General features: G+C 40.8%; 1 protein-coding gene across 2 annotated transcripts in view; it reads right to left on the bottom strand.

The window, feature by feature from the left end:
* Window positions 1–26827, bottom strand: part of klhl14 (kelch-like family member 14) — a 57289-nt gene that overhangs the window by 26538 nt on the left and 3924 nt on the right. For both annotated transcript variants that reach the window (XM_014191101.2, XM_045714729.1), the window contains one exon: window positions 19651–19772. In XM_014191101.2, coding sequence (XP_014046576.1) covers window positions 19651–19772 — 122 coding nt within the window. The remainder of the gene's footprint in view (window positions 1–19650; window positions 19773–26827) is intronic.

Consider the following 26827-nt stretch of genomic DNA (forward strand, 5'->3'; position numbering starts at 1 on the left):
GTCTCGCAGCTGAGTTTTGGATATACTGAAGTTTGTTGAGGGAGCTGGCAGGGAGTCCATACAGAGGAGCATTGCAATAGTCCAGGCGAGAGGTAATGAAGGGATGTATAAGCGTTTCAGCAGCTGAGTCTGTCAGGGAGGGGCGAAGTCTGGCATTGTTCTTGAGATGGAAGAAGGTAGATTTAGTGAAGGTTTTAATATGGGCATCGTAGAGTGTTGAATCGAGGATGACCCCCAGATAGGGCAGGCGTTGATGTTGAGGTCAAACTCCTCCACCTTCTTTAAGAGAGATTTGGGGGCCACCAATATGGCCTGTCTTATTGCCATTGAGCTTCAGAAAGTTTGACCTCATCCATGATTTTATTTTAGGCAATTGATGAGTGATGATGGGGAGGTCAGAGGTGAGTTTGGAGTGAACATAGATTTCTGTGTCATCAGCATAGCAGTGGACTTGGAGACTGTGTTGACGGATGATTTGGCCGAGGGGTATGATGTAGATAATGAAAAGGAGAGGCCCTAAGACTGAGCCTTGGGGGACCCCCTGGTGGACAGGAGCGTGGGCGGATTTGAAGTACCCCAGGGTCACAAACTGCTTCCTGTCGGGCAGGTAGGACCTTAAACAAGCCAGGAATGATCGAGTGATTCCCAGTCTTCTCCATTCTTTCAAGGAGGATGGAATGGCAAACAGTGTCAAAGGCAGCTGATACAGTAGGTCCAGAGGGATGAGGAGGTTGAGATTGCCTAAATCAGCCGCTAGAAGTTGATCATTGACCACTTTGACGAGAGTCGTTTCTATGGGTAGACTTGGCCTTGTGGAGAGCATCTTTGTAGTTTGAGACATGTTCCTTATATGCCTCAGCATGTACTGTGAGCCCTGTTTTCTTACACAGCGGCCGGCAGCCTTCATAGTATGTAGTTCTGGTGAATACTAGGGTGAAGACGCAGGATTTGACAGGGGCCAGTAGATCCATCCATATTTGAGAAGAGCACTTTGTTGTTGTTGGAAACCAGGTCACCAACAGGGGTCAGGAGAGGTTCAGGGTGGGGGGGTGGGTGTTGACAGGTTTGATGTTTCTGAGGGTGATGATGCATTTGTTAAGGGTCTTGGGGAGGGGGATGGAAAGGTTAAATAGGACGGCTATGTGGTCAGAAATGGTGCGTTCCAGGCCATACAGATCGTCGGGAGCGATGCCAGTGGAGCACACCAGGTCGAGGGTGATGCCTTGGAATGAGTTGGAAAATTCACATGCTGTGTGAAATTGAAACAGTCCAACAGGGAAAGGAAATCCACCGCAAACTCACAAGTGCTGTAGTCCACATGGATGTTTAAAGTGGAACTTACAGCGTTTTAGCAACATGAAACCTTATACAAATCTGTTCATATACACCCCCAGGAAGAATATGACACAATGTTTTACATTTTCTGACAAGCGAGCACTTAGATATGGTCATTTTCACCTTTTCATCAATTCATAGAATGTTTGGGAATGACGAATATTTAGGCATTTGTGAAAATTCTATAGCAATACAGGGTGGGAAAGCCACTACAGTAAATAACACCAACAAAAAAACATTTATCTTGTCCAGAACCGGAGTCTATGCAGACCGGTGTGCCAATCAGAGCTACAGTAGGCCTATATGCAAACAAGACATTTGCTACACGGGCCTGCCATCATTCACTTTGAACTGGACTGTGAGTTTACAGTCAGTAGCAACAGCACAACTTTAGATCATTAGAACGCTGGGCTTTACAGAAGAGTGGCCAGAAAAAAGCCATTGCATAAAGAAAAAAATAAACAAACATGTTTGGTGTTCGCCAAAAGGCATGTGGGAGACTCCCCAAACATATGGAAGAAGGTACTCTGGTCACATGAGACTAAAATTGAGTTTTTTGGCCATCAAGGAAAATGCTATGTCTGGTTCAAACCCAACAGCTCTCATCATCCCAAGAACAACATCCCCACAGTGAAGCATGGTGGTGGCAGCATCATGCTGTGGGGATGTTTTTCATCAGCAGGGACTGGGAAACTGCTCAGAATTGAAGGAATCATAGATGGCGATGGATGGCGCTAAATACAGGGAAATTCTTGAGGGAAACCTGTTTCAATCTTCCAGACGTTTGAGCCTGGGACGGAGGTTCACCTACCAGCAGGACAATGACCCTAAGCATACTGATAAAGCAGCGCTTGAGTGGTTTAAGGGGAAATTTCTTGGAATGGCCTAGTCAAAGCCCAGACCTCAATCCAATTGAGAATCTGTGGTATGACTTAAAGATTGCTATACACCAGCGGAACGAACCCATCCAACTTGAAGGAGCTGGAGCAGTTTTGCCTTGAAGAATGGGCAAAAATCCCAGTGGCTAGATGTGGCAAGCTTATAGAGACATCCCCCAAGAGACTTGCAGCTGTAATTGCTGCAAAAGGTGGCTCTACAAAGTATTAACTTTGGGGGGGGTGAATAGTTATGCACGCTCAAGTTTTCAGTTTTTTTGTCTTATTTCTTGTTTGTTTCACAATAAAAAATATTTTGCATCTTCAAAGTAGTAGGCATGTTGTGTAAATCAAATGATACAAACCCCCCAAAAATGTATTTTAATTCCAGGTTGTAAGGCAAACAAAATAGGAAAAATGCCAAGGGGGGTGAATACTTTCGCAAGCCACTGTATGTTGTGTAATTGTTAGATATTATTGCACTGTCGGAGCTAGAAGCACAAGCATTTCGCTACACCCGCAATAACATCTGCTAAACACGTGTATGTGAACAACAACATTTGATTTGATTTGAACTGTTGAACATCTGAGCTTGTGGTTGTTTGTGGGGGGAAGGGTGGAGTGTGTGTGTGTGTGTGTGTGTGTGTGTGTGTGTGTGTGTGTGTGTGTGTGTGTGTGTGTGTGTGTGTGTGTGTCCATCCCACATCTGTTTCTATAGGGTAATAATGTTAGGGACAATATAGGATGAATCACAATAATTGTTTGCCAAAATAATAATTGCTTGCCAAAAATGTAATTTTTGTAATGCCAATCCTGATGATAGGTAACAATCCTTTGTATGAATGCATACATTATTACACATATTACTTGTTAATTGTGGAAATAAATTAAGATAGGCTAGATTTTTAAATATACAGCGCATTCGTAAAGTATTCAGACCCCTTGACTTTTCCACTTTTTGTTTCGTTAAAATTCCCTCATCAATCTACACACAATACCCCAAATTATAAAGCAAAAACTGTTTTAACCTGTTAGGGCTAGGGGGCAGTATTTGCACGGCTGGATAAAAAAATGTACCCGATTTAATCTGGTTACTAATCCTACCCAGTAACTAGAATATGCATATACTTATTATATATGGATAGAAAACACCCTAAAGTTTCTAAAACTGTTTGAATGGTGTCTGTGAGTATAACAGAACTCATTTGGCAGGCAAAACCCTGAGACAGATTCTGACAGGAAGTGGATACCTGATGTGTTGTATTACCTTTAAACCTATGCCATTGAAAAACACAGGGGCTGAGGAATATTTTGGCACTTCCTATTGCTTCCACTAGATGTCACCAGCCTTTACAAAGTGTTTTGAGTCTTCTGGAGGGAGATCTGACCGAACAAGAGCCATGGAACGATGATGGCCCATTAGACACCTGGCGCGCGAGTTCATGTTGGGTACCCTCGTTCCAATACGTTATAAAAGAGAATGCATTCGTCCACCTTGAATATTATTCATGTTCTGGTTAAAAAAGGCCCTAATGATTTATGCTATACAACGTTTGACATGTTTGAACGAACGTAAATATATTTTTTCCCCTCGTTCATGAAGTGAAGTCTGGCGGGCTTAGATCATGTGCTAACAAGACGGAGATTTTTGGACATAAATGATGAGCTTTTTTGAACAAAAATACATTCGTTATGGAGCTGTGATACCTGGAAGTGACATCTGATGAAGAGAATCAAAGGTAATGGATTATTTACATAGTATTTTCGATTTTAGATCTCCCCAACATGGCGGCTAGTCTGTATCGCAACGCGTATTTTTCTGGGCGCAGTGCTCAGATTATTGCAAAGTGTGATTTCCCAGTAAGGTTATTTTTAAATCTGGCAAGTTGATTGCGTTCAAGAGATGTAAATCTATAATTCTTTAAATGACAATATAATATTTTACCAATGTTTTCTAATATTAATTATTTAATTTGTGGTGCTGACTTGAATGCCGGTTATTGGAGGGAAACGATTTCCTGAACATCAACGCCACAGTAAAACGCTGTTTTTGGATATAAATATGAACTTGATAGAACTAAAAATGCATGCATTGTCTAACACAATGTCCTAGGAGTGTCATCTGTTGGAGATTGTAAAAGGTTAGTGCATAATTTTAGCTGATTTTATGGTTTTGGTGACGCCTGTCTTTGAATTGGCACAACATTACACACAACTCTTGTAAATGTACTGTCCTAACATACTCTAAATTTATGCTTTCGCCGTAAAACCTTTTTGAAATCGTAAAACGTGGTTAGATTAAGGAGATGTTTATCTTTCAAAGGGTGTAAAATAGTTGTATGTTTGAAAAATTTGAATTTTGACATTTATTTCGATTCAAATTTGCCGCTCTTGAAATGCACCTGCTGTTGATGGAGTGCACCACGGGTGGGACGCTTGCGTCCCACGTAGCCCATAGAGGTTAAAAGATATTTTAGCAAATTTATTAAAAATAAAAATTGAAATGTCTCATTTACATAAGTATTCAGAACCCTTACTCAGTACTTTGTTGAAGCACCTATGGCAGCGATTACAGCCTTGAGTCTTCTTGGGTACACCTGTATTTGAGGAGTTTTCCCCATTCTTCTCTGCCGATCCTCTCAAGCTCTGTCAGGTTGAATGGGGAGTGTCGCTGCACAGCTATTTTCAGGTCTCTCCAGAGATGTTCGATGGGGTTCAAGTCCGGGCTCTGCTGGGCCACTCAAGGACATCCAGAGACTTGTCCTGAAGCCACTGTTGGATTGTCTTGGCTGTATGCACAATAGATATGGTAGGAGATAATCCAAAGAAAAACCAACCAGAATTCTTTGGGGGAGAGACCATCCTCCTCTTACAATGGCAAGTATAAGGTCAGGCTGAAAATTAGCTCCCTGGATGCAATTCCTATGGCTTCCACAGGGTGCCAGCAGTCTATGTTCAAGGTTTCAGGCTGGTAACTTCAAAAACGAATAATAAATATCACTTTTAGTACAGGGACACAGTCTTGGAAATTCGTGTTTGCACGCGCTATGAAGACAGGACACACCTGTTAAAATCGGTTTCCTATTTAACATACTTCTTTCCGTAAGAAATATTATAGTTTGATTACATTTTAGGGTATCTGAGGAGTAAATAGAAACGTATTTTGACTTGTTGAAACAAAGTTTAGGGTTAGATTTTCGGATTACTTTCTCTGCACGTTGAACGAGTGGATTACTCAAATTGATTGTGCCAACTAAACAGAGTTTTTGGATACAAAGAAGGATTTTATCTAACAAAACGACACTACATGTTATAGCTGGGACCCTTTGGATGACAAATCAGAGGAAGAGTTTCAAAAAGTAAGTGAATATTTAATCGCTATTTGTGAATTTATGAAACTTGTGCCGGTGGAAAAATATTTTGATTTGGGGCGCCATCCACAAACAACCGCATTGCATGCTTTCGCTGTAATAGCTACTGTAAATCAGACAGTGCAGTTAGATTAACAAGAATTTAAGCTTTCAACCGATATAAGACACTTATGTACCTAAATGTTTAATATCCATCGTTTTTATGATTATTTATTTGAATTGCGCGCCCTCCAGTTTTACCGGAAGTTGTCCCGTAGCGGGACGCCTAGGCTTAAGAATTAAGAATGATGGAGGCCACTGTGTTCTTGGGGACCTTCAATGCTGCAGAAATGTTTTGGTACCTTTCCCCAGATCTGTGCCTGGACACAATCTTGTCTTGGAGCTCTACAGACATTTACTTCAATTTCGAGGCTTGGTTTTTGCTCTGACATGCACTGTCAACTGTGGTACCTTATATAGACAGGTGTGTGCCTTTCCAAATCATGTCCAATTAATTGAATTTACCACAGGTGGACTCGAATCAAGTTGTAGAAACATCTCAATGATGATCTATGGAAACAGGATGCTCCTGAGCTCAATTTCGAGACTCATAGCAAAGGGTCTGAATACTTATGTAAATAAGGTATTTCTGTTTTTTTTATACATTTGCAAATATTTCTAAAAACCTGGTTTTGCTTTGTCATTATGGGGTATTGTGTGTAGATGTAACGGCTGTCTATGGAAGAAGTGGACCAAAATGCGGCGGAGTTAGGGTTCGTCATATTTAATGTCACGAACACTATGCATTTACAAAAACAACAAAAACTGACAGCCAACACAGTCCTGTCAGGTGCAACCACATTGACAAGCACAATTACCCACGAAACACAAAGGAAACGTAGGCAACTTATGTGTGACTCCCAATCAACCACAACCCTCTACAGCTGTGCTTGATTGGAAGTCACACGGCCAAAATCAATGAAACAATAAAAAACACACTCCCTTCTGCCACGTCCTGACCCAACTACACCCTCTACTGGTCAGGACGTGACAGTAGATTGATGAGGAACAGAATATAGTTCTCCCATGGGCAAAGATATTCAAAAGGGTTGATGATATTAATTAGTAGATGGATTCTTTTAAAATTACGGTCCAAATAATGATGATCAACGCTTCTTTAAAAATATATATAATAATTAATCAAGCTTACAAGCAATACAAAACTCTGTTATTATGGTGGGAGATTATAATATGGTTTTAAATACCTCAATGGACCGTAAAGGAAATCACACTACAAACTATTACCCTCATGCATTTAAGGAAATCACAAATATCATGGATTTATTAGAGCAAGTGGATTCATGGAGGTATACCAGAGGACCATTATTAGCATATTTTAACCATAAAAATTATAGATTATCAGATTCTCAACAAGAAGATCTGATTTTCATTGTTACTGAAACAGGACCCAAGATCCAGTCCATTAAAATTGGAGGCCCCTTACACTTCACTGTTGTGATGCAGAAATTCTAGAAAAATGGATAGCACAAGTATTAAAAAGATATTGTCGGATATTATTCATCCTAATCAGACATGTTTTTACATGGACGATGCATTGGAGATAATGTAAGACAAGTACTGGAAACGATAGAACACTATGAAAAATCTGGGACACCAGGCCTGGTATTCATAACTGGCTTTTGATAAAGTACGACTGGAATTTATATATAAATGCCTGGAATATTTCAATTTTGGAGAATCCCTTATTCAATGGGTTAAAGTTATGTATCGTTACCCTAGGTGTAAAATAGTAAATAATGGTTACTTCTCAGAAAGTATTAAACTGTCAAGAGGAGTAATACAAGGTTGTCCACTATCGGCATATCTATTTATTATGGCCATAGCTATTAAAATCAGATACAACAATAAAGTCAAGGGGCTGGAAATCCAGGGCTTAAAAACAACGGTCTCATTGTACGCTGATGATTCACGTTTTCTTTGAAATCCACAGTTTGGATCCCTCCACAGCCTCATAGAGGATCTATACAATTTTTCTATCATCTCTGGATTACAACCAAATGATGATAAGTGTACTATATTATGTATTGGATCACTAAAAAATACAACTTTTACATTACCGGGTAGTTTACCAATAAAATGGTCTGATGGTGAAGTGAACATACTCGGTATTCATATCCCAAAGAAAGAAATTATCTCACTACAATTTGTTTTATAGAAAGTTAACAAAAAGAGATAAGATCTTGTGATCATGGAAAGGAAAATACCTGTCTATTTGTGGAAAAATCTTTAGTCATATCCCAATTTACCTTTTTACTTATGGCCTACACTAGCGACTTGTTTTTTAAATGAGCAAAACATATTCAATTTTATTTGGAAGGGCAAGCCAGACAAAATTCAAGCAGGCCTCTTTATATGATGAATATGAATTCGGAGGGCAGCACTTACTAAATATTAAGCATTAGACATCTCACAAAAGGCTTCAATCATACAAAAGCAATCCTTAAATCCAAACTGGTTCTCTTGAACATTAGTAAGAATGTCTCACCCCATGTTCAATAATGTTTTTTTCCCATTATTCAGATTACAACCTCTCACTTTAGGTTATTTTAAAATGAAATAATCTCAAAAATATCGCTATTTTAAAAACAAGTCATTGAAGGTTGCAATTTCAGTTTAATCCACCAGAAAATACTGAACAAATATCACAACAAACATTATGGTTAAATTCAAATATACTAATTGATAAAAAATATATATTATAAATATGACTGGTGGAGTTATGTCACACATGCAGCTAGCAAATATATATGGAAATCAAATCAAATCAAATGTTATTTGTCACATACACATGTTTAGCAGATGTTAATGTGAGCGTAGCGAAATGCTTGTGCATCTAGTTCCGACAGTGCAGTAAAATCTAACAAATAATCTAACAATTCCCCAACAACTACTTAATACACACAAATCTAAAGGGGTGAATGAAAATATGTACATGTAAGTATATGGATGAGCAATAGGCAAGGTGCAATAGATGGTATAAAATACAGTATAGCCATGTGATATGAGTAATGTAAGATATGTAAACATTATTAAACTGGCATTATTTAGAGTGGCATTGTATAAAGTGACTAGAGATCCATTTGTTAAAGTGGACAGTGATTGGGTCTCAATGTAGGCAGCAGCCTCTCTGAGTTAGTGATTGCTGTTTAATAGTCTGATGGCCTTGAGATAGAAGCTGTTTTTCAGTCTCTCAGTCCCAGCTTTGATGCACCTGTAGTGACCTCGCCTTCTGGATGGTAGCGGTGTGAACAGGCAGTGGCTCAGGTGGTTGATGTCCTTTTTTGGCCTTCCTGTGACATCGGGTGCTGTAGGTGTCATGGAGGGCAGGTAGTTTGCCCCCGGTGATGCGTTGTGCAGACCACACCACCCTCTGGAGAGCCTTGCGGTTGAGGGCGGTGCAGTTGCCGTACCAGGCTGACAGGATGCTCTCGATTGTGCATCTGTAAATGTTTGTCAGGGTTTTAGGTGACAAGCCAAATTTCTTCAGCCTCCTGAGGTTGAAGAGGCGCTATTGCGCCTTCTTCACCACACTGTCTGTGTGGGTGTACTGACCTCGCCTTCTGGATGGTAGCGGTGTTAATAGGCAAATATGCTCGGGTGGTTGATGTCCTTGATGATCTTTTTGGCCTTCCTGTGACATCGGGTGTTGTAGGTGTCATGGAGGGCGGTGCAGTTGCAGTACCAGGCTGTGATACAGCCCGACAGTATGCACTCGATTGTGCATCTGTAAAAGTTTGTCAGGGTTTTGAGTGACAAGCCAAATTTCTTCAGCCTCTTGAGGTTGAAGAGGTGCTGTTTGCCCCTTCTTCACCACACTGTCTGTGTGGGTGGACCATTTCAGTTTCTCTACTGCTATCCCTTCGATGTGGATAGGGGGGTGCTTCGTCTGCTGTTTCCTGAAGTCCACGATCATCTCCTTTGTTTTGTTGACGTTGAGTGAGAGGTTGTTTTCCTGACACCACACTCCAAGTGCCCTCACCTCCTCCCTGTAGGCTGTCTCGCTGTTGCTGGTAATCATGTCCACTACTGTTGTGTCGTCTGCAAACTTGATGAATGAGTTGGAGGCGTGCATAGCCACGCAGTCGTGGGTGAACAGGGAGTACAGGAGAGGCTGAGCACGCACCCTTGTGGGGCCCCAGTGTTCAGTGTCAGCGAAGTGGAGATGTTATTTCCTACCATCACCACCTGGGGGTGGCCCGTCAGAAAGTCCAGGATCCAGTCGCACAGGGCGGGGTTGAGACCCAGAGCCTCCAGCTTGATAATGAGCATGGAGGGTACTATGGTGTTGAATGCTGAGCTGTAGTCAATGAACAGCATTCTTACATAGGTATTACTTTTGTCCAGATGGGATAGGGCAGTGTGCAGTGTGATGGCAATTGCGTCGTCTGTGGGCCTGTTGGGGTGATATGCAAACTGAAGTGTGTCTAGGGTGGCCAGTAAGGTGGAGGTGATATGATCCTTGACAAGTCTGTCAAATCACTTCATGATGACAGAAGTGAGTGCTACGGGGCGGTAGTCATTTAGTTCAGTTATCTTTACCTTCTTGGGTACAGAAACAATGATAGCCATCTTTAAGGATGTGGGGACAACAGACTAGGATAGAGAGCAATTGAATATGTCTGTAAACATACCAGCCAGCTGGTCTGCGCATTCTCTGAAGACGCGGCTAGGGATGCCGTCTGGGCCAGCAGCCTTGCGAGGGTTAACGCGTTTAAATGCTTTACTCACGTGAGCCACAGAGAAGGAGAGGGGGAGGCGCAGTCCTTGTTAGCGGGCCGTGACAGTGGCACTGTATTATCCTCAAAGCGGGCAAAGAAGGTGTTTAGTTTGTCTGGAAGCGTGACATCGGTGTCCGTGACGTGGTTGGTTTTCTTTTTGTAGTCCATGATTTCCTATAGACCATGCAAAATACATCTCGTGTCTGAGCCATTGAATTGCGACTCCACCTTGTCCCTGTCCTGGCATTTGTTAGATTGCCTTGCGGAGGGAATAACTACACTGTTTATATTCAGTCATATTCCCAGACCTCTTTCCATGGTTAAATGCGGTGGAACGCGCTTTAAGTTTCGTGCGAATGCCGCCATCCATCCACGGTTTCTGGTTAGGGTAGGAAATGTCTGCTCTACTCAAAATTACAGCCAACTAATTGCAGCATTACGGCAAAAATGGAAGAGAGCAAGTGGAAGGGGGAGAAAGTAAGGAACTTTTCTGCATTAAAGATCAAAATTGTTTTAAGAAAATTGTGATAAATAGAAAAGTATACCAGTTTCTTTTAAGGATTGACAACTGTGCCATATAGATTGCAAAATAGTTGGGAAGAGATTTTCTTTGTACCGATTCCATGACACATGATTTATGATCTGATACACAAAACGCTTGATTCAAAACTTAGAATTTTTCCATTTATATGATTATACAAAATCCTTGCAACCAATAGAATGTTATACAGTAAGGGAAAAAAGTATTTGATCCCCTGCTGATTTTGTACGTTTGCCCACTGACAAAGAAATGATCAGTCTATAATTTTAATGATAGGTTTATTTGAACAGTGAGAGACAGAATAACAACAAAAAAATCCAGAAAAACGCATGTCAAAAATGTTATAAAATGTTTTGCATTTTAATGAGGGAAATAAGTATTTGACCCCTCTGCAAAACATGACTTAGTACTTGGTGGCAAAACCCTTGTTGGCAATCACAGAGGTCAGACGTTTCTTGTAGTTGGCCACCAGGTTTGCACACATCTCAGGAGGGATTTTGTCCCACTCCTCTTTGCCGATCTTCTCCAAGTCATTAAGGTTTCGAGGCTGACGTTTGGCAACTCGAACCTTCAGCTCCCTCCACAGATTTTCTATGGGATTAAGGTCTGGAGACTGGCTAGGCCACTCCAGGACCTTAATGTGCTTCTTCTTGAGCTACTCCTTTGTTGCCTTGGCCGTGTGTTTTGGGTCATTGTCATGCTGGAATACCCATCCACGACCCATTTTCAATGCCCTGGCTGAGGGAAGGAGGTTTTCACCCAAGATTTGATGGTACATGGCCCCGTCCATCGTCCCTTTGATGCGGTGAAGTTGTCCTGTCCCCTTAGCAGAAAAACACCCCCAAAGCATAATGTTTCCACCTCCATGTTTGACGGTGGGGATGGTGTTCTTGGGGTCATAGGCAGCATTCCTCCTCCTCCAAACACGGCGAGTTGAGTTGATGCCAAAGAGCTCCATTTTGGTCTCATCTGACCACAACACTTTCACCCAGTTGTCCTCTGAATCATTCAGATGTTCATTGGCAAACTTCAGACGGGCATGTATATGTGCTATCTTGAGCAGGGGGACCTTGCGGGCGCTGCACGATTTCAGTCCTTCACAGCGTAGTGTGTTACCAATTGTTTTCTTGGTGACTATGGTCCCAGCTGCCTTGAGATCATTGACAAGATCCTCCCGTGTAGTTCTGGGCTGATTCCTCACCGTTCTCATGTCATTGCAACTCCACGAGGTGAGATCTTGCATGGAGCCCCAGGCCGAGGGAGATTGACAGTTCTTTTGTGTTTCTTCCATTTGCAAATAATCGCACCAACTGTTGTCACCTTCTCACCAAGCTGCTTGGCGATGGTCTTGTAGCCCACTCCAGCCTTGTGTAGGTCTACACTCTTGTCCTTGACATCCTTGGAGAGATCTTTGGTCTTGGCCATGATGGAGAGTTTGGAATCTGATTGATTGATTGCTTCTGTGGACAGGTGTCTTTTATACAGGTAACAAACTGAGATTAGGAGCACTCCCTTTAAGAGTGTGCTCCTAATCTCAGCTCGTTACCTGTATAAAAGACACCTGGGAGCCAGAATTCTTTCTGATTGAGAGGGGGTCAAATACTTATTTCCCTCATTAAAATGCAAATCAATTTATAACATTTTTGACATGTGCTTTTCTGGATTTTTTTGTTGTTGTTCTGTCTCTCACTGTTCAAATAAACCTACCATTAAAATTATAGACTGATCATTTCTTTGTCAGTGGGCAAACGTACAAAATCAGCAGGGGATCAAATACTTTTTTCCCTCACTGTATATATGGGGGATAAACCATCACAGCTCTGCAGATTTTGCTGTGAAGAGACAGAACCATTAGATTATTTGTTTTGGTACTGTCCATACAGTATGTGACTAGATTTTGGTCACAGGTTCAGGAATGGCTAAAGAATTACAACATTTACCTGGCGCTAACTCTGCAAATGGCACTAATGGGTGATGTAAAAAGTCATAGTCAATCGATCAATAATATAATAATACTCTTAACCAAAAAAAAATAATTTACAATCTTTAAAAACTATGAGAATAGAAAGGTTCAGAACTTGTGAAACATCTCAGCACAGTTGGAAAATACATGGAAAACAGAAATCAAAACTGGATAGTGTTCAGAGATAGATAGGAGGGCTTCAGTTGAAGGGTGGGACAAAAAACAAGATAACTAATGTAAAAAATACTGTGGCCGTAAAATGTACATAGTATGTATAAGCTGGAAGTAGAAGCCTAAATGTTGTTGCCCATTAGTTTACTCCAATTAGGGGAGAAAAATATATAATGAAGTAAAATATATATTTTTAAAACAGTGCATTCGGAAAGTATTCAGACCCCGTCACTTTTCCACATTTTGTTACGTTACAGCCTTATTCTAAAATGGATTACATTATTTTTTCCCCTCATCAATCTACACACAATACCCCATAATGTCAAAACAAAAACAGGTTTTTAGAAATTGTTGCTAATTTATTAAAAAATAAAAAACAGATACCTTATTTACATAGGTAACCAGGCACTTTGCCTCCATTAAGGGGTAAAGGTAGTAACACGACTCAAAACAGTGGTTTTACTATCCATAACACACATTCAAGTTGGCTAATTCATTTGATCAGGGATCATGATGTTGAAAGATGTTGATATCAAAAATGTTTGTCAATTAATTGTCCCCTAACTTACCACTGGAGCCTAAACAGTAAGACCACTATGGGGCAGAAACCCAGCCCCTTAGAATTGGCCTTGTCTTAGCTTTACAGTAAGCTCTCAGGCTCACTAGAGGGAGTTAGATACCTCGCATTGAAACACGCTTGGTCGGCGTCGACTGAATAACTCAACGGCAACTGGACCAACCAACGTTGCGTTACTACTGCCATCTAACGTCATTAGTGTTGCATCCCACGGCATTGCATTCTTCTGTTCAGTACTGTGCTTGGATAAAGATTTATTTTTGAAGCCATGAGGTGTTAATGCAATATTGACTCAGGTGCTGTAGAATCAGCCTGTGGACAGACAGTCACTACTTTAAATGAGCCACTGTCTTTGTCTTACTTTCCTCCCCTGCTTCTTCACGGTGCTATAGGTACACTAGATGGCAAGCAAGTGTTCCTCTAGTTTCTAGAACAGACGAGCTGCGGTGATCTGACGCGACGAGAGGGATCAGATTCTCCTTAAACTGTGTTGATAAATGTCTTCATCAAACGTTGTCCCACTCAGGCTTTGCCTTATTGAAAAGTTATGATTGAACGTTAATAATCCTCTATTTCACATCCAGTGTGTAGCAGCTGAGGATTATTATTATTATTCTCCATCAGGTGGCAATCGATGTGTTACGTTAAGGGGATGATTTTGCAGTTTTGTCCTTCCACTCAGACACGGACCATTTGAGTATTAACTTTTAGTTTTGAATAATGGTAATCCCCATTGACCTTTTAGTTGTTTTACACTGTTACACATATCGATGAGTTTTAATGAGAAAAAAAATGTCAACAGTGAAATATCAATGGGGGCTGTAAGTCATTGTGTATGTATACCTGTCTTTCCAAATCATGTACATGTATGAAAAAACCTGAGGCAAATGTTAAAATGTAACACTTAATAGAGCAGACGATTAACTTGTTGAGTATTGACAGATAGTAAACAGGTGGGTAATATTTGGGAACACTACTACAATTCTATCTAGCTACAGATGGTATGTGTTAAAATAGTATCACGGTACATGATACTCGCACCACCAGACCAGGACCAGAAATAACTATGGGCACAAAGTGAGTGTTGTTTGTGTGTTGTCTGGGGTGGGATTGAGAGCAGTTGTGACAAATGGACTAGAAAGTTGTATTGTATTGTGAGAGAGTATACAGGGTCTTTGACAGCATAGGCCAGTGGTTAATACCTATGAGACATTAGTGAGAGATGCTCCCCCGCCAGACAAGAGGACAACAACTCAACTGAGAGACAGAAGATGATGATGATGATGCTGCAAAGGACAGATAAGTTTTCCCATTAGCACCCGTTTGATCTTTGGAACGTGGCAAGAATATAATGGTGTGTCTCAAAGGGTCAACATAATCAGGTGAGACTGAGCATAGGACACTAAACTCCCGAGTGGCGCAGGGGTCTAAGGCACTGCATTGCAGTGCTAGAGGCTTTACTACAGACCCGGGTTTGATCCTAAACGGCTGCGATGGGAGTCCCATAGAACAGTGCAAAATTGGCCCAGTGTCGTCTGGGTTAGGGGAGGGGTTGGCCGGGGGGGCTTTACAAGTAGACCATCATTGTAAATAAGAATTTGTTCTAAACTGACTTGTCTATTAAAATAAAGGTTGAATTAAAAGCTATACAGTGTATTTGTAAAGTATTCAGACCCTTTGATTTACAGCCTTGTCCTAAAATTGATTAAATTAAAAAGTTTACTCATCAATCTGCACAATACCCTGTAATTACAAAGTGAAAACAGGTTTTTAGACATTTTTGCAAATGTATTAAAAATAAAAAACAGAAACACATTATTTACATAAGTATTCAGACCCTTTGCTATGAGACTCGAAATTGAGCTCAGGTGCATCCTGTTTCCATTGATCATCCTTGAGATGTTTCTACAACTTGATTGGAGACCACCTGTGGTAAATTCAATTGATTGGACATGATTTGGATAGGCACACACCTGTCTATATAAGGTCCCACAGTTGACAATGCATGTCAGAGCAAAAACCAAGCCATGAGGTCGAAGGAATTGTCAGTAGAGCTCCGTGACATGATTGTGTCGAGACACAGATCTGGGGAAAGGTACCAAAACATTTCTACATCGAAGGTCCCCAAGAACACAGTGGCCTCCACCATTCTTAAATGGAAGAATTTTGGAACCACAAAGACTCTTCCTAGAGCTGGCCGCCTGGCCAAACTGAGCAATCGGGGGAGAAGGGCCTTGGTCAGGGAGGTGACCAAGAACCCGATGCTTACACTGACAGAGCTCCAGAGATTCTCTGTGGAGATGGGAGAACCTTCCAGAAGGACAACCATCTTTGCAGTACTCCACCAATCAGGCCTTTATGGTAGAGTGGCCAGAAGGAAGCCACTCCTCAGTAAAAGGCGCAAGACAGCCCGCTTGGAGTTTGCCAAAAGGCACCTAAAGGACTCAGACCATGACAAACAAGATTCTCTGGTCTGATGAAACCAAGATTGAACTCTTTGAACTGAATGCCAAGCGTCACATCTGGAGGAAACCTGGCACCATCACTACGGTTAAGCATGGTGGTGCAGCATTATGCTGTGGGGATGTTTTTCAGCGGCAGGGACTGGGAGACTATTCAGGATTGAGGGAAAGATGAACTGAGCTAAGTACAGAGAGCTCCTTGATGAAAACCTGCTCCAGAGCGCTCAGGATCTCAGACTAGGGTGAAAGTTAACCTTCCAACAGGACAAAGACCATAAGCACAAGGCAAGACAACGCAGGAGTGGCTTCGGGACAAGTCTCTGAATGTCCTTGAATGGCCCAGCCAGAGCCCGGACTTGAACCCGATCGAACATCAGAAAACAGACCTGAAAACAGCTGCGCAGCGACGCTCTACATCCAACCTGACAGAGCTTGAGAGGATCTGCAGAGAAGGATGGGAGAAACTCGCCAAATACAGGTGTGCCAAGCTTGTAGCGTCATATCCAAGAAGACTGGAGGCTGTAATCGCTGCCAAAGGTGCTTTAACAAAGCACTGAGTAAAAGGTCTGAATTCTCATGTAAATGTTATATTTCTTTTTTTTTTTAATATAATTTGCAAACATTTCTAAAAACCTGTTTTTGCTTTTTCATTATGGGATATTGTGTGGATTGATGAGGGGGAAAAACTATTTTAATACATTTTAGAATAAGGCTGTAACGTAACAAAATGTGGAAAAAGTCAAGGGGTCTGAATACTTTCCGAATGCACTGTATCTTGAGGCAAGTACTGTAATAGAAAGCTTGTTCTTTGTATTTGCAGAAGCCATTATATCATTTGTTTGTGTTCTGTGCGCATTATATACTCTGGTAAAGTTCTACCATCAACTATATACAGTTGAAGTCGGAAGTTTACATACACTTAGGTTGGAGTCATTAAAACTCGTTTTTCAAAAACTCCACAAATGTCTTGTTTACAAACTATAGTTTTGGCAAGTCGGTTAGGACATTTTCCCAACAATTGTTTACAGACAGATTATTTCACTGTATCACAATTCCAGTGGGTCAGAAGTTTACATACACTAAGTTGACTGTGCCTTTACACAGCTTGGACAATTCAAGAAAATGATGTCATGGCTTTAGTAGCTTCTGATAGGCTAATTGACATCATTTGAGTCAATTGGAGGTGTACCTGTGGATATATTTGAAGGCCTACCTTCACACTCAGTGCCTCTTTGCTTGACATTATGGGAAAATCTAAAGAAATCAGCCAAGACCTCAGAAAAAAATTGTAGACATCCACAAGTCTGGTTCATCTTTGGGAGCAATTTCCAAATGCCTGAATGTACCACGTTCATCTGCACAAACAATAGTACACAAGTATAAACACCATGGGACCATGCAGCCGTCATACCGCTCAGGAAGGAGATGCGTTCTGTCTCCTAGAGATGAACATACTTTGGTGCGAAAAGCGCAAATCAATCCCAGAACAACAGCAAATGACTTTGTGAAGATGCTGGAGGAAACAGGTACAAAGGTATCTATATCCACAGTAAAACGAGTCCTATATCGACATAACCTGAAATGCCGCTCAGCAAGGAAGAAGTCACTGCTCCAAAACTGCCATAAAAAAAGCCAGACTACAGTTTGCAACTGCACATGGGGACAAAGATCGTACTTTTTGGAGAAATGTCCTCTGGTCTGATGAAACAAAAATAGAACTGTTTGGCCATAATGACCATCGTTATATTTGGAGGAAAAAGGGGGGGGGTTGCAAGCCGAAGAACACCCTCCGAACAGTGAAGCACGGGGGTGGTAGCATCATGTTGTGGTGGTGCTTTGCTGCAGGATGGACTGGTGTACTTCACAAAATAGATAGCATCATGAGGAAGGACAATTATGTGGATATATTGAAGCAACATCTCAAGACATCAGTCAGGAAGTTGAAGCTTGGTCGCAAATGGGTCTTCCAAATGGACAATGACCCCAAGCATACTTCCAAAGTTGTGGCAAAATGGCTTAAGGACAACAAAGTCAAGGTATTGGAGTGGCCATCACAAAGCCCTGACATCAATCCTATAGAAAATTTGTGGGCAGAACTGAAAAAGCGTGTGCGAGCAAGGAGGCCTACAAACCTGACTCAGTTACACCAGCTCTGTCAGGAGGAATGGGACAAACTTCACCCAACTTATTCTGGGAAGCTTGTGGAAGGCTACCCGAAATGTTTGACCCAAGTTAAACAATTTAAAGGCAATGCTACCAAACACTAATTGAGTATATGTAAACTTCTGACCCACTGGGAATGTGATGAAAGAAATAAAAGCTGAGATAAATCATTCTCTCTAAAATTATTCTGACATTTCACATTCTTAAAATAAAGTGGTGATCCTAACTGACCAAAGACAGGGAATTTTTACGAGGATTAAATGTCAGGAATTGTGAAAACTGAGTTTAAATGTAGTTGGCTAAGGTGTATGTAAACTTCCGACTTCAACTGCACCATAAAATCAATATAATTATGAATTTTAGAATTATTCAATTCATTGTCAACATTTGCGGGAAAAATTATATTTTAACATATTATTGGGCAAAGAAATACCCACACAATTATATTTTGGCTTTGCAAGGTTTTTCAAGACATCCATGCATGTCCAATTACCAAATGGTTTTATCACCTTGGAGGGATGTTTTCTCCTTCCCTCGCTCTGCTATCTATCTGGCATATTCAATATTTTATAATAATATATTATAACTTAATATTATTGTATTTTAAAGCAGCTGGACAGTAACATGTAATTATATAATGTTACATCTACACCTCACAAGATTATTAGATTATTATAAATCTGGCCATGCATCTTTGCCAAGAGATTTCAGAAAAAACAAGGGACACCAGGCAGAAAGCTCCACGCCACAGGGCTGTGACTGTAAAGCCACGCTCAGTTTAAAAAACGTACATTAAAAGTGATAGTGATACATCATTACCTCTAGGATTTAAGGAACTCCTTTTGTTCTTCCCTTAATTTTACCTGGAAATGAACCTGTGCTCAAGACAAAACATAAGGAATGTTCAACTTGAAATAAACCACTTCTTAAAATCCTGTCATTGATTTGTGGTTGAAATCTGGTTAAATTATTATGTCGATTACTTTTTGTGAATTAAACCCAAAAATCAATTGAAGGGATATTTCACAATTGTTCAACTTAAGGTTCATTATCTCTAGCCCCACCACAACATATGTGAAAACGGTGTATTTTTATGTTTTGTAGTCAAAAATATGCACACCAGATGATCAACGATGTCATTAGAATTTTTTTTGACATCATCTGGTGTGCATTATGTGATTCTAACCAACTATAAGTAGGCAAATGTTTGTAAACACTTATCCTCCTCTATCTTTTTGACTACAAAACATAGAAACGCTCCATTTTCACATATGTTGATGTTGGGGTGTTGCTGGAGATGATGAATATGAAGTAGAAAGATATGTACGTTGACACGTTGGTACGTTGATTCCTCTTTATTAAATAAGCTTATAACAGAAAGAGCATATCGGTAAAAGATAGGGTTTCTACTCACTAGTGAGGATCTTCCATGTCTTCTTCTCGTCATCATAGTACTGGACCAGATTACTAGGGAGTCGATCGGGTCCAGGGGGCAAGCCACCCACCAACAACAGCATCCTCTTATTGGAACGAATCCTGGAGTAAAGTGGGTGAGGAGGTGTTGAGGGTTTCGGGGTGTGGAGGGGGTTGGGATTTGGAGCGATTCGGGTGGAGGCGTTGGGGTATGGAGTGGGTTGGCGGGGGACAAAAGCCGGGAAACATAAATTACATAACAGATATAGATGAAATAAAACAACCACTTGCACACATAACCATAGAGAGAACCGTTTTTGTTGAGTAGAAAGCCAAATGTAACTAATCCCAACAACTTCATTGTGTTGGTAGTAACTGAATTGTAGCCCATTGTTGTGACTTGACTTTAACATTAATCTGAAGACTGTTATTTATCTAATTAACTAACTATGTTTAATTGTTACCCAATTCAATTAATCATGTAACTAACTCATTATGATCTGGGGCACCACGAGAGTGGTTCTTTAAAGAGTTAGCATCTCCTGAATTAAACTCTAAAAGGTCTTTATCTATCACATCTATAAACAGTCAACTTATTAATCATAACCTCTTATCATATCACCATTCTGAACAGTCGTAACCTCCTTGCATCTGCAAAATCCTGAGCCTTAATTATGATTCAGTACTACACAAATTGGTTGAATTATTTATTTACTAGCTACTTAAATGGTAATACAGATAAACATACACACTCTGCACTGGTTATTGCTGAAAACAGGTCCCTAGCGGAATGACAACAACATGGCTGCTTGTTAACCTCTCTAGGGTAGGGGGCAGTATTTGCACGGCCGGATAAAAAACGTACCCGATTTAATCTGGTTATTACTACTGCCCAGAAACTAGAATATGCATATAATTGTTTGATTTGGATAGAAAATACCCTAAAGTTTCTAAAACTGTTTGAATGGTGTCTTTGAGTATAACAGAACTCATATGGCAGGCAAAAACCTGAGAAGATTCCTTACAGGAAGTGCCCTCTCTGACCATTTCTTGGCCTTCTACACTCTCTTTATTGAAAACTGAGGATCTCTGCTGTAACGTGACACTTCCTACGGCTCCCATAGGCTCTCAGAAGGCGGCAGAACGGTGAATGATGCCTTTGCAGGCCCAGGCTGAAAAACAGTAGCGCATTTGGATAGTGGTCGATCAGAGAACAATGAGACTGGGGGCGCGTGCACAAGCCGACACCATGTTTTTATTTTTTTGTCTTTGAACGAAAACAGGGTTTCCCGGTCGGAATATTATCGCTTTTTTACGAGAAAAATCGCATAAAAATTGATTTTAAACAGCGATTGACATGCTTCGAAGTACGGTAATGGAATATTTAGAATTTTTTTGTCACGAAACGCGTCGGGCGCGTAACCCTTCGTCACCCTTCGGATAGTGTCTTGAACGCACGAACAAAACAGAGGATATTTGAACATAACTATGGATTATTTTGAACCAAACCAACATTTGTTATTGAAGTAGAAGTCCTGGGAGTGCATTCTGACAAAGAACAGCAAAGGTAATCCAATTTTTCTTATAGTAAATCGGAGTTTGGTGAGGGCCAAACTTGGGGGGTGTCAAAATAGCTAGCCCGTGATGGCGAACTATCTACTCAGAATATTGCAAAATGTGCTTTTGCCGAAAAGCTATTTTAAAATCGGACATAGCGATTGCATAAAGGAGTTCTGTATCTATAATTCTTAAAATAATTGTTATGTTTTTTGTGAACGTTTATCGTGAGTAATTAGTTAAATTCACCGGAAGTTTGCGGTGGGTATGCTAGTTCTGAAAATCACATGCTAATGTAAAAAGCTGGTTTTTGATATAAATATGAACTTGATTGAACAAAACATGCATGTATTGTATAACATAATGTCCTAGGAGTGTCATCTGATGAAGATCATCAAAGGTTAGTGCTGCATTTAGCTGTGGTTTGGGTTTATGTGACATTATATGCTAGCTTGAAAAATGGGCGTCTGATTATTTCTGGCTGGGTACTCTGCTGACATAATCTAATGTTTTGCTTTCGTTGTAAAGCCTTTTTGAAATCGGACAGTGTGGTTAGATTAACGAGAGTCTTGTCTTTAAAATGGTGTAAAATAGTCATATGTTTGAGAAATTGAAGTAATAGCATTTCTAAGGTATTTGAATATCGCGCCACGGGATTCCACTGGCTGTTGAGTAGGTGGGACGATTTCGTCCCACATACCCTAGAGAGGTTAAAGAAGAGATAGAGAGAGAGACAGAGACACTTAACCTCTCTAGGGTCGGCGGGACGAAATCGTCCCACCTACATAACAGCCAGTGGAATCCTGTGGCGCGTTATTCAAATACCTTAGAAATGCTATTACTTCAATTTCTCAAACATATGACTATTTTACACCATTTTAAAGACAAGACTCTCGTTAATCTAACCACACTGTCCGATTTCAAAAAGGCTTTACAACGAAAGCAAAACATTAGATTATGTCAGCAGAGTACCCAGCCAGAAATAATCAGACACCCATTTTTCAAGCTAGCATATAATGTCACAAAAACCCAGAAGACAGCTAAATGCAGCACTAACCTTTGATGATCTTCATCAGATGACACACCTAGGACATTATGTTATACAATACATGCATGTTTTGTTCAATCAAGTTCATATTTATATCAAAAACCAGCTTTTTACATTAGCATGTGACGTTCAGAACTAGCATACCCCCCGCAAACTTCCGGTGAATTTACTAAATTACTCACGATAAACGTTCACAAAACAATTATTTTAAGAATTATAGATACAGAACTCTTCTATGCACTCGATATGTCCGATTTTAAAATAGCTTTTCGGTGAAAGCACATTTTGCAATATTCTCAGTAGATAGCCCGGCATCACAGGGCTAGCTATTTAGACACCCAGCAAGTTTAGCACTCACCAAAGTCAGATTTACTATAAGAAAAATGTTATTACCTTTGGTGTTCTTCGTCAGAATGCACTCCCAGGACTTCTACTTCAATAACAAATGTTGGTTTGGTTCAAAATAATCCATAGTTATATCCAAATAGCGCCGTTTTGTTTGTGCGTTCAAGACACTATACTAAGGGTAAATAAGGGTTACGAGCATGGCGCATTTCGTGACAAAAAAATTCTAAATATTCCATTACCGTACTTCGAAGCATGTCAACCGCTGTTTAAAATCCATTTTTATGCAATTTTTCTCGTAAAAAAGCGATAATATTCCGACCGGGAATCTGCATTTAGGTAAACAGACGAAAGAAAATAAAGCACGGGGTCGACTCGTGCACGCGCCTAAGCCCATAGTACTCTGATCGGCCACTTGCCAAAAGCGATAATGTGTTTCAGCCAGAGGCTGCCTCGATATCGTTCAGCTTTTTCCCGGGCTCTGAGAGCCTATGGGAGCCGTAGGAAGTGTCACGTTAGAGCAAAGATCCTCAGTCTTCAATAAAAAGAGCCCAGATGAACAACAACTTGTCAGACAGGCCACTTCCCATATAGAATCCTCTCAGGTTTTTGCCTGCCATATGAGTTCTGTTATACTCACAGACACCATTCAAACAGTTTTAGAAACTTTAGGGTGTTTTCTATCCAAAGCCAATAATTATATGCATATTCTAGTTACTGGGCAGGAGTAGTAACCAGATTAAATCGGGTACGTTTTTTATCCGGCCGTGTCAATACTGCCCCCTAGCCCTAACAGGTTAACATTACAACATTCAGAAACTACTACCACCTAAAGTAACCATATACTTTGCACACGAACCGCCGCCCGCTTTGAGAAAAAAATCATGAATGTATTTACGTGAAATGCCTGGGTTCGCCGGGGGTCTCTCAGTGAACCGGGCAGCCTTGGAAAGGGGGTAGGGCATTTTCTCGGCACGCTTGTAAGGCTCTGATAGTCCGAAATGGGTTCCAACAAGTCTATTACTGTTGTCCTTCTTCGTAATTATCCAGTATCCGGTGACTTGTCGTTTAGTCCTGAACAGAACTACAGAGTTGATGTTCTTCCATTTTCTCTTGAAGATGCTTCTTTGAAGAAAGGCTAGCCAGCCGTATCGATCGTTCCCCAGTGTGGGGATGAGAGTAGCGTAATACGATGTTTTGAGCTTAAATTCACTTTCGAAGATGCTTTACTTAGGACAGCTAATCATACCAGTGATTGTCCGGGAGGTGAGTTTATCGTCTCCACCTCGTGTTGAGATTCAAAGTTCAAACCATTTTAAACATGTAGCTGAAGCTTCACGCTTTTCTCGTCCCGTGTTAACTTCTTAACCCATCCTTTATACCTTTTGCTCGAAAGGGGCGGTTCCAGCAGGCTGGCACGCTCCCTGACCTCACTCCGGGGCGGTGATTACTCACTGTGCAAAGTAGTGTGGAACCTTCATATATGTAGGGTGTATACTTTCCAAGTTACAGTATTTCCTTCATAACATTTTTAATGACATCACAAAATAACAAACAAAATTACATTAGTGTTCTATAGTTCGCCTCTGACCATTCCCCACGTTCTACGTGAGAAATATTGTTCCACTATTCACTTTTGAATGTGTTAGAGTTTCAGCAGGAAAAAGGGTCTGTTGAGACAAAGCACATTCCTTTGGTGAATCTTGAGAGCACAGGCCTGGATCTTCTCCCTTCATTTATAACAGGACGTGAGTGTCAAACCCCACTAGTTATTTTCTCCCCCCTCTGTGGGTGAGAGGGGGTCTGATTGAAGTTATTCATTGCAAACCTGATCTATTTGGATTCTCTGGACAGTCATGACACCATGTACAGCGCATGTGGAAAGTAGTCAGACCCCTTTCCTTTTTCCACATTTTGTTACGTTACAGCCTTGTTCTAAAAAGTATGAAATTAAATGTTTTCCTCACTAATCTACACACAATACCCCGTAATTACAAAGCGAAAACAGGTTTTTAGACATTTTAGCAAATGTATTCAAATAAAAAACAGAAATACCTTATTTACATAAGTATTCAGACCCTTTGCTATGAGACTCGAAATTGAGCTCAGGTGCATCCTGTTTCCATTGATCATCCTTGAGATGTTTCAACAACTTTCTTGGAGTCCACCTGTGGTAAATTCAATTGATTGGACATGATTTGGATAGGCACACACCTGTCTATATAAGGTCTCACAGTTGACAGTGCATGTCAGAGCAAAAACCAAGCCGAGACAGGATTGTGTCGAGGCACAGATCTGGGGAAGAGAACCAAAAACATTTCTGCAGGATTGAAGGTCCCCAAGAACACAGTGGCCTTCATCATTCTTAAATGGAATACGTTTGGTACCACCAAGACTCTTCTTAGAGCTGGCCGCCTGGCCAAACTGAGCAATCGGGGGAGAAGGGCCTTGGTCAGGGAGGTGACCATGAACCCAATGGTCACTTTGATAGAGCTCCAGAGTTCCTCAGTGGAGATGGGAGAATTGAACTCTTTGGTCTGAATGCCAAGTGTCACGTCTGGAGGAAACCTGGCACCATCCCTACGATGAAGCATGGTGGTGGCAGCATCATGCTGTGGGGATGTTCTTCAGCGACAAGGACTAGGGGACTAGTCAGGATCGAGGGAAAGATGAACGGATCAAAATACAGAGAGATCCTTCAAGAAAACCTGTTCAACTTCCAACAGGACAACGACCCTAAGCACACAGCCAAGAAATCACAGGAGCGGCTTCGGGACAAGTCTCTGAATGTCCTTGAGTGGCCCAACCAGAGCCCAAACTTCAAACCGATCGAACATCTCTGGAGAGACCTGAAAACAGCTGTGCAGCAAAGCTTCCCATCCAACCTGAAAATCTTGAGAGGATCTGCAGAGAAGAATGGGAGAAACTCCCTAAATACAGGTGTGCCAAGCTTGTAGCGTCATACCCAAGAAGACTCAAGGCTGTAATCGCTGCCAAAGCTGCTTCAACAAAGTGCTGAGTAAAGGGTCTGAATACTTATGTAAATGTTTTTTATTTTTAATACATTTGCAAAAATTCAGTTTTTGCTTTGTCATTATGGGGTATTGTGTGTAGATTGACAAGGAGAGAAAATTATTTAATAAAATGTTTGAATAAAACTGTAAAGTAACAAAATCTGGAAAAGTCAAGGGATCTGAATACTTTCCGAATGCACTGTTACTGTATTCTATATGGAAGATTTAGATAACAAAATAATGTTTCCCATCATGGTGGAAAATCCATATTGGCCAACGCTAAATGAGCTATATACAGTAGATCACAGCTGTAACATCTTAACAATCATGTGAATGTACATGATAATACTTCCTATGTATTTGGTAACAACATGTTAATAATATTGTAACCTGTAAATACAGAAAATCAGCCTTGTAATATCACAGCTGTTTTTCACAGCTGTTTTTTCTCTGAATTTATGATAAAGCTTTCAATGGCTTGTTTTTCATTCGGTTTCGGTCTAAAGAGGGTTTACAGCCTAAAGATATCTGTTCAATTAGGTGTGAACTCATCAGAACTTTTCTACAGGGTGCCAGGGTGCCATACAGTGAGGCAAATAATATTATGACTGGACGATACACAGTAGATCAACTACTACATAAAATGTTGCTATTCCATTGGCAAAGACTCTCCATGTGATAGTTCTGAGCCAATTGTGCAGCATATTCTTGAGCTGTGGGGTTGGTTTGTGAAACACAATTTCAGGGCCACATACTTTACTGTACATTGAGTCCAGTCATCTAATTATGTGCAATGCAATTAAACAACTAACCACAAAGTAACAGTCGTTTAAACAACATTGACCATTAATTCCAGGCATTTGCATCGTTCTCGTTTTACGATTGACTAAATGACTGTCCTCTCATGCACCCACTTGGATACTGGCCGACTCGTGTTTTGGGGCTTATTCTCATCTGAAAATGGCCACTAAACATAGATAAGGCTAATTAATTGAGGGGAGAGAAACAGTGGATTGTGATATCAATATGAGCAGTCTAGACCCTAGATCTGTGCTGTATCTGGACCCATCTATGGGTATCTCACTGAGACTATGTGGTACCCTTCCTGGCCCTCTTCATTCCACATAACTTTTTACTGGATTTATTTATTGGAATGCTTTCTGAACGCACTGTAACTGTTTTCTATATGGAAGATTTAGATAACAAAATAATGT

Source organism: Salmo salar, chromosome ssa03 (genome assembly GCF_905237065.1).
Source record: "Salmo salar chromosome ssa03, Ssal_v3.1, whole genome shotgun sequence".
NCBI classification, from domain to species: Eukaryota; Metazoa; Chordata; class Actinopteri; order Salmoniformes; family Salmonidae; genus Salmo; species Salmo salar.